At 41.5% G+C, this 8,071-nt stretch overlaps 1 protein-coding gene across 5 annotated transcripts in view; it reads left to right on the top strand.

The window, feature by feature from the left end:
- Nucleotides 1-7,494, top strand: part of GATAD2B (GATA zinc finger domain containing 2B) — a 74,290-nt gene extending 66,796 nt beyond the window's left edge. For all 5 annotated transcript variants that reach the window (XM_014540758.1, XM_014540755.1, XM_005867440.2 and 2 more), the window contains 7 exons: nucleotides 358-489; nucleotides 852-1,022; nucleotides 1,711-2,026; nucleotides 3,091-3,293; nucleotides 4,378-4,488; nucleotides 4,645-4,762; nucleotides 6,995-7,494. In XM_014540758.1, the coding sequence (XP_014396244.1) occupies nucleotides 358-489; nucleotides 852-1,022; nucleotides 1,711-2,026; nucleotides 3,091-3,293; nucleotides 4,378-4,488; nucleotides 4,645-4,762; nucleotides 6,995-7,128 (1,185 nt within the window). In that variant the 3' untranslated portion in view covers nucleotides 7,129-7,494. The remainder of the gene's footprint in view (nucleotides 1-357; nucleotides 490-851; nucleotides 1,023-1,710; nucleotides 2,027-3,090; nucleotides 3,294-4,377; nucleotides 4,489-4,644; nucleotides 4,763-6,994) is intronic.
- Nucleotides 7,495-8,071: the final 577 nt, after the last annotated feature.

Raw genomic sequence — 8,071 nt, 5'->3', positions numbered from 1 at the left:
CCCTGCCTTCATTTTCCCTCCTGGTCAGTGGGAGCTTCACACTGATAAGAATTTTTAAAGTTTAGAAGTGTATTGCCTAGCCGGTGTGGCTCAATTTGTTGAGCATTTATCTATGAACCAGGAGGTCACGGTTCAATTCCCAGTCAAGGCACATGCCTGGGTTGTGGGCTCAATCCTCAGTAGGGTTGTGCAGGAGGCAGCTGATAGATGATTCTCATCATTGATGTTTCTATATCTCTCTCCCTCTCCCTTCCTCTCTGAAATCAATAAAAATTAAAAAAAAAAAGTTTAGAAGTGTACCAAGTTTATACCTCTTCAGCCTTTTCCAATTGTCTCATTTTCTATTCTCTTTCCCAGACTCCAATTGTACAGAATGCAGCATCTATTGTTCAGCCATCTCCTGCCCATGTTGGACAGCAGGGCCTATCCAAGCTTCCCTCCCGGCCTGGGGCCCAGGGGGTTGAACCTCAGAATTTAAGAACATTACAGGTATGTGACCCATAGTGGGATCTTACTGTCAGAGGGCCATGAAATAGGTGTTACTACTACAGGCAATCCTGTTGGTCCTTTGTGGCCTGATTTAGTCTGCAGTAGGATGAATAACCCTCATCTTTCTACTCTAGTTTTTCTTCTTAGAGAAGGTTTTCAGTTTAGCCCTTTTCCATATAGATTAGATAGCTTATACAAAAAAAAGGCCAGGGAATTTCTAGCGACTAATAAGGGTGTACAGTGATGGTATACTTATTCTATATTTCTACTAAGCTACGTATTATAAATAATGTTTTCCCTTTCACATTTTGTGGGGCATTTTATCACCTATGACTAGTTCTTTTCCTTTTCTTCCCTTTCAGGGTCATAGTGTCATTCGTTCGGCAACCAACACCACCCTCCCACACATGTTGATGTCTCAGCGTGTTATTGCACCAAACCCAGCCCAGCTACAGGGTCAGCGCGGCCCACCTAAGCCTGGCCTCGTACGCACCACAACACCCAATATAAATCCCGCCATCAATTACCAACCGGTAAGAGAGAGCCCTATGTGGTAACACAGAAATCTTTTATTTGCTTTCCCTGTTGAAAGAACTGTAGGTTTTACGTTTTTGGACAGATAGAAATTAAGACAACAAGGGTAATTTTGATGGAACTTGGACACCTATCCCCAAAAGTGGAAGCATTGAGGGAATTATATGAAAGTAGAGGTGGAAAAAAGAGATTATACCAGTAGAGCATAATGAGCTAACATTGTCTAGAACAGGGGTCCTCAAACTTAAACAGGGGACTAGTTCACTGTCCCTCAGACCGTTGGAGGGCCGGACTATAGTTTAAAAAAAAACTATGAACAAATTCCTATGCACACTGCACATATCTTGTTTTGAAGTAAAAAAACAAAACGGGAACAAATACAATATTTGTATTTGCATGTGGCCCGCGGGCCGTAGTTTGAGGACCCCTGGTCTAGAAGATAGATAGAAGTCTCTAGGGAATATTTTTATTTTTCCCTTAGCAATTTTAGCTCAGTCACTATCATTCTTCTTTCCTGTGTGCTGTAGTTTTTTTTCAATGAAGAAATTGGACACCTCCTGCCTTTTTCTTAGTTTGGGGGAAGCTAGGTAGTCTAAACTAAGATCAAATAATGTTCTCTGCCACAAAAACAAGAATTGGTCCTTTCTCCCACATATCATCACTGACCCTGTACTAAATCTATTTCAGCAGTCAAGTTCTTCTGTTCCCTGTCAGCGCACAACATCCTCTGCCATCTATATGAATCTTGCCTCCCATATCCAGCCAGGGACCGTGAACAGAGTGTCCTCACCACTTCCTAGCCCCAGCGCCATGACCGATGCTGCCAACTCACAGGCTGCAGCCAAATTGGCTCTTCGTAAACAGCTGGAAAAGACACTCCTGGAGATTCCACCCCCTAAACCTCCTGCTCCCTTGCTTCACTTTCTGCCTAGTGCAGCTAACAGCGAGTTCATCTACATGGTAGGCTTGGAAGAAGTCGTACAAAGTGTTATCGACAGCCAAGGTAAGACTTTTTTTTCTCTAGTCAGTCTTTATCTAAGCAAGAGGTTGCCAAGCCTGGTTGACATAAGCAGAGTATCACGGGATATTGTGTAATATTAAATAACCTCTTCTTACTATATATATTGTGTATTTTTTGTCTCTTGTGTATTTTTGCAGTGTATTGTTTTAAATTGTGCCTAGCATAATTCATACATAATTTGATGACTAGAACACTTATTTTTTTAAGTTTTGGTGTTGAGTTGTACTTTTTTTTTTTTTAATTGATTTCAGAGAGGAAGGGAGAGGGAAAAAGAGATAGAAACATCAATAATGAGAGAGAGAATCATTGATCAGCCGCTTTTCTGCACATCCCCCCACTGGGAATTGAGCCCAAAACCAGGCATGTGCCATGACCCAGAATCAAACTGTGACCTCCTGGTTCATGGTCCACGCTCAACCACAGAGCCACGTTGGCCAGGCTAGAACACTTACTTTTAATGTCAGTGTTTATGGGGCATTGTGCTACACTCTTATATTCAGTCCCTGTCATTAAGTTATTAAGCCTGAATTTCCAAACATACAAGTTTAAGGGAATACCTGACAGTAAAGTGTCTAAAGGGCTCAATATTGGCTAGAAATAGATCATAAAGTGAATCATTTAGACACTGATAACTAAAACTTATAAACACATGTGACAAAGATAAATGTAATCTGAGGTAAAGCAGTGCTAAGAAGCAAAAGTATTGGCTGAGTTAGCTGGAGTCCTTTGAATCTAAATTGGCACTTTTTGGAATGGTAATATAATAAGAAATCAGAAGACTCGGGTTCTTATGCCAGCTTTGTTATTTAGGAATTATGTTTCTTAGATTTTGTTTGCTCCTTTGTAAATGGGAATGGTACTATCTGAATTCACTAAAGTTATGCTGTTACAATCAAAGGAAATAAAGTATTTTATAGAGTATTATTTTTGTAGAGTCTCTTTCTTAATTCAGGAAAGTAAACTCCTGGAAAAAGATTCCTTTGATGAAGAGAAACGAGATAGAGAGGAAATGTGAAACCACTGATTATTCTTCTTGTTGGATCTAGGCAAAAGCTGTGCCTCACTTCTGCGGGTCGAACCCTTTGTTTGTGCCCAGTGCCGCACAGATTTCACCCCTCACTGGAAGCAAGAGAAGAATGGTAAGATTCTATGTGAGCAATGTATGACCTCCAACCAGAAGAAGGCTCTAAAAGCTGAACACACCAACCGGCTGAAAAACGCTTTTGTTAAAGCCCTACAGCAGGAACAGGTAAGAATTCTGACTTCTCACCAGAGACTTGTCCAGGTTGGGTTGTCCCTAAAGATAATTACTTCTAATTTAGAGGAGCTATCTATGTGATCCTCACAGTCCTGGTGATTTGGTTTCTGGATTGAAGTTCCTAGAACCTGGAAGCCGTGGTTCCCTTTTTTCCTACTTAACCATTCTCTTTCCCATTTCCATTTGATTATTTCTGATTGGATAAGAGCACAGTGAGTGATATATAATGACTGAGGTTAAGGGAAAAGGACAGAAAGCTTGAGACTCTTGCCTTTCCCTAATAGCACTAAAGAAATTTATTCTCAACTTTGTTTCCTCCTCAAACAAATGGATCTTAATGGGAGGGATTTGTATTTGTATTGGAAATCTCTCTGAGAGAAGTAATTATCTGCAGTCCATATTTGACAAAGAAATGACAATGGAAAGGGTAGATATAAAATAGTCCAGTGAAGACTAGTGGGGCTAGAGTGTGTGAATACCACCTATAGTATTAACCCTTTGAGTGCCAACCAATATCCTAGGAACTATGCTAAAATTGCCAAGGCATTTTTGCTGATTTTCCTTAGGTGCCATCTGTCAATAAAGAGTGAACTACTAGCATCTAATAGTGACACTGCAGGAGGAGCAGGATAGCACTCCCGGCACTCTAGGGGTTAATATAATGAATCTGTCTTGAAGAGGGGAGGATGTGTTGGGAAACTCAGATTCTTTTCCTCTATCACATTTTCCACCCATCAGACCCTTTGGGTAACATCATGAACCTTCTGGAAAATGGTAGACAGAAGTCAAAAATAAAACCTCAGTAACTCATCAGCTTTAATTATACAGGTCAGCTCATCCCCACTACCCAGCCAGCTTCTGAGAGCCAGCTTTCCAGGAGAGAGGGGCCCCTTAATCAGTGAAGCATGTAGGCTACTTGTACCCTGATATCTTAGTGCACTGTACCCCACCAGACTCTATGGCCTTTTTTTATATCCCTTTAACTAGCTGGCAGCAATAGAGATAAGACCTCTAGGTTTTCTGGTTAGGAAATTGGGTGCTGTCCTGCCCAATTTGACCTGATGACTCCCAACAGGAAATTGAACAGCGATTACAGCAGCAGGCAGCCCTCTCCCCCACTACGGCTCCAGCTGTGTCCAGTGTCAGTAAACAAGAGACCATAATGAGACATCATACACTTCGGCAGGTGAGGAATTATCTCAGGGTTTGTCAGCTATTTATCCCAACTGGTTTTTCCTTCTGCGGGAAGTCATACTACAATCTTGCACTTTCATGTTCTTACTCCCCCACTTAAACTTTCCATATGGCAAAGTTGTGATGAACTGTTTCCTCATCGTTGCAGGCTCCACAGCCCCAAAGCAGCCTCCAGCGTGGCATACCCACATCTGCCCGTTCCATGCTTTCCAACTTTGCACAGGCACCCCAGCTGTCTGTGCCAGGGGGCCTCCTTGGTATGCCAGGTAAGAAGGGTTGATCTGAGAACTTTTCTCAGGGATTAACTAGTTAGTACACAATTCTATAGCAGCCCCTTTAGGTAAATTGTCCTTCTTTTGTTTTCTGCTCTTTCTTTAGGTCCTACTCCCTTCCCTCTTTTTTTATATGACAAATTTTTTAAATCTTCATTACTGAAAGCATTACATATGCTCCCTTTTTTTCTCCATTGACCCCCTCCACCCTGCCCTTACCCCCCACCCTAGGCCTTCACCATCCTATTGTCTATATCCATGGGTTAGGCATATATGCATACAAGGTCTTTGGTTGATTATCTCCCATCCACCCACCCTCCCCCACCTTCCTCAGAGATTTTGCACTCTGTTCCATGATTCCATGTCTCTGGATCCACTCTGTTCTTCAGTTTATCTTGCTAATTAGATTTCTACATATGAGTGAGGTCATGTGATACTTGACTTTCTCTGACTGACTTATTTCACTTAGCATGATACTCTCCAGGCCCCTCCATGCTGTCTCAAAGGGTAAGAGATTTTTCTTTTTTAGTGCTGCATAGTATTCCACTGTACCACAGCTTTTTTATATACTCGTCTACTGATGGGTACTTGGACTGTTTCCAGATCTTAGCTATTGTGAAATGTGCTCCTATGAACATAGGGGTGCATACATTCTTTCTGATTGGTGTTTTGGATTTCTTAGGATATATTCCTAGAAGTGGGATCACTGGGTTAAATGGCAGTTCCCATATTTAAATTTTTGAGGGAACTCCATACTGCTTTCCATAATGGCTGCACCAGTCTGCATTCCCACCAGCAGTGTACTACTAGGGTTCTCTTTTCTCCACATCCTCCCCAGCACTTGTCATTTGTTGATGGTAGCCATTCTAACAGGTGTGAGATAATACCTCATTGTCATTTTAATTTGCATCTCTGATGATCAGTGACTTTGAGCATTTTTCATATGTCTCTTGGCCACCTGTATGTCCACTTTGGAGAAGTGTCTTTTTAGGTCCTTTGCCCATTTTTTAATTGGATTGTTTCTCTTTCTTTTAAGTTGTATTAGTTCCTTATATATTTTGGATATTAACCCTTATCAGATGTGTCATTGCCAAATATGTTCTCCCAAACAGTGGGCTCCCTTTTCATTTTGTTGGTTTCTTTTGCTATAGTCCCATTTTTTTATTTTCTCCTTAGTTTCCTTTGCCCTAGAACAGTGATGGTGAACCTTTTGAGCTTGGCATGTCAGCATTTTGAAAAACCCTAACTTAACTCTGGTGCTGTGTCACATATAGAAATTTTTTGATATTTGCAACCATAGTAAAACAAAGACTTATATTTTTGATATTTATTTTATATATTTAAATGCCATTTAACAAAAATCAACCAAAAAAATGAGTTCGCGTGTCATAGGTTCGCCATCATTGCCCTAGAAGATGTATCCATAAACATATTGCTATGGAGATGTCTGAGATTTGCTGCCTATGGTTTCTTCTAGGATTTTTATGGTTTCACAACTTACATTTAAGTCCTTTACCCATTTTTAGTTTATTCCTGTGTATGGTGTAAGTTGGTGGTCTAGTTTCATTTTTTTGCATGTATCTGTTCAATTTTCCCAACGCCATTTATTGAAGAGACTGTCTTGACTCTATTGTATGCTCTTGCCTCCTTTGTCAAATATTAATGGAGCGTAATGGCTTGTGTCAATTTCTGGGGTCTGTTCTGTTCCATTGATCTATATGCCTTACATGCTAAGCACAGTGTACTAGGGTTTTGGTGGTGAAACTGACAAAGTCCCTGCCATTAGAAATTTAATGTCTAATTTGCCCCCTTGGTGGGCATGTGGTTATTGATCTTTTTTGGCTAGAACTGCAGAACCAACTGTCCTAATCCTGTTTGATCCAGGGGTGCCTTTCCATGGTCAGCAGCCCCAAAACCAAAGCAGATTCAATGATTTCATCTCTTTGTCTTGGTTATTTTCTTCTCACCACTGTTTTCTTTGACTCGCCTATATCATCAAGACGTCATGTTTATTATTCTTGAAGGATTGAAGTTTCAGGAAGACCTCTTTCCCTAAAGCTTAGAGCAAAGGGGTAGTTGCTACTGAAATAAAGTTAACTGAGTCTGGACAGAAGTAGGCAGCTTCTCATGTTTTCTCCCCGTCTCCAGCTCTGCAGCCCTAAGTAGCAAAAGAAGGTGTTATTTCCTTTTTAATACCTGCCCTCCACTTTTGTCTCCTGGGTCTAGGTGTCAACATTGCATACTTGAACACTGGCATCGGAGGACACAAAGCCCCCAGTTTGGCAGACCGACAGCGGGAATACCTTTTAGACATGATCCCTCCCCGGTCTATATCGCAATCCATTAGTGGACAGAAATAACGCCTGTTCCACTTGTACTGCCCCAACCTTGAATCCTTTACCCCTCTCCTCTCCCTTTGGCCCTAACTTCCGTCGCATGCAGTGCCTGTACTGGTGCCTACCATACACGGAAAACAAAACAGAAGACAAAAAATAGAAATCAGCAAGAAAACACAAGCCCTGCCCCACCACCTCCCCTTTATTTCATACCGCTGCGATCTGTTCTTCTGCCGCTCTGTCTTCTCTCTTCAGTTTTCTTATAACAGTGAGGTGAACATTCACCTCTGGTAGAGGTGAGAATGAGGTCCTGGGGAGAAATTTAAGCCCTCTGACGTGTGTTTCTAAAGTTTGTTTTTATGCTATAATGATAATTACTATTTTTAATGATGTTGTGTGTCCTCCCTTTGTTCAGTGGACGGTTAAACCTTTTTTATTCCCCCAATATTTTTTTTTCTCTCTCTCTTTTTTTTTTTTTGTCCTTTCCCCCCCCCCCTTTTTTTTTTTCAATAAACACAAATGACATTCAGTTAAATAGTAGGCGCATTGCAGTAGGGTCCCAGCTGCCAGGTAGAGCATGACCAGGAGTATTAGGGCAGAGTTCTTATGCACTTAACCAGGGGAGATGGTGGCATCAACCAAGGAGAAACAGCACATCCACTGTGGAGTCTCTGGATTGGACAGTTCAGGAGGCAGTGTTAGTATTTAAGTTGGGCTCTAAGCGTGAGGGGGAAGAGCCTGGAGGGAGAAGCTTTAAAACTTACATCCTACAGTTGACTCAGAGAAGGGGGAGAAAGGAGCATGATGATGAGCATAATGTTGAGCCAAGGAAGACTGAGACCAGGTCCTCGCCATCTGGGTGCTGGGGGAGTAAGATTGGTCTCCTGAGCCTAGTGGAGTCGTGGAAGTCTATTCCAGGCCAGCTAGCCCAAAATAATAATTTCATCTTATTTTCTTATAAAAATTT

Source organism: Myotis brandtii, unplaced genomic scaffold, assembly GCF_000412655.1.
Source record: "Myotis brandtii unplaced genomic scaffold, ASM41265v1 scaffold250, whole genome shotgun sequence".
Lineage (NCBI taxonomy): Eukaryota > Metazoa > Chordata > Mammalia > Chiroptera > Vespertilionidae > Myotis > Myotis brandtii.
The sequence above is the reverse complement of the archived record's forward strand: the minus strand, read 5'-3'. Positions and strand labels throughout refer to the sequence as shown.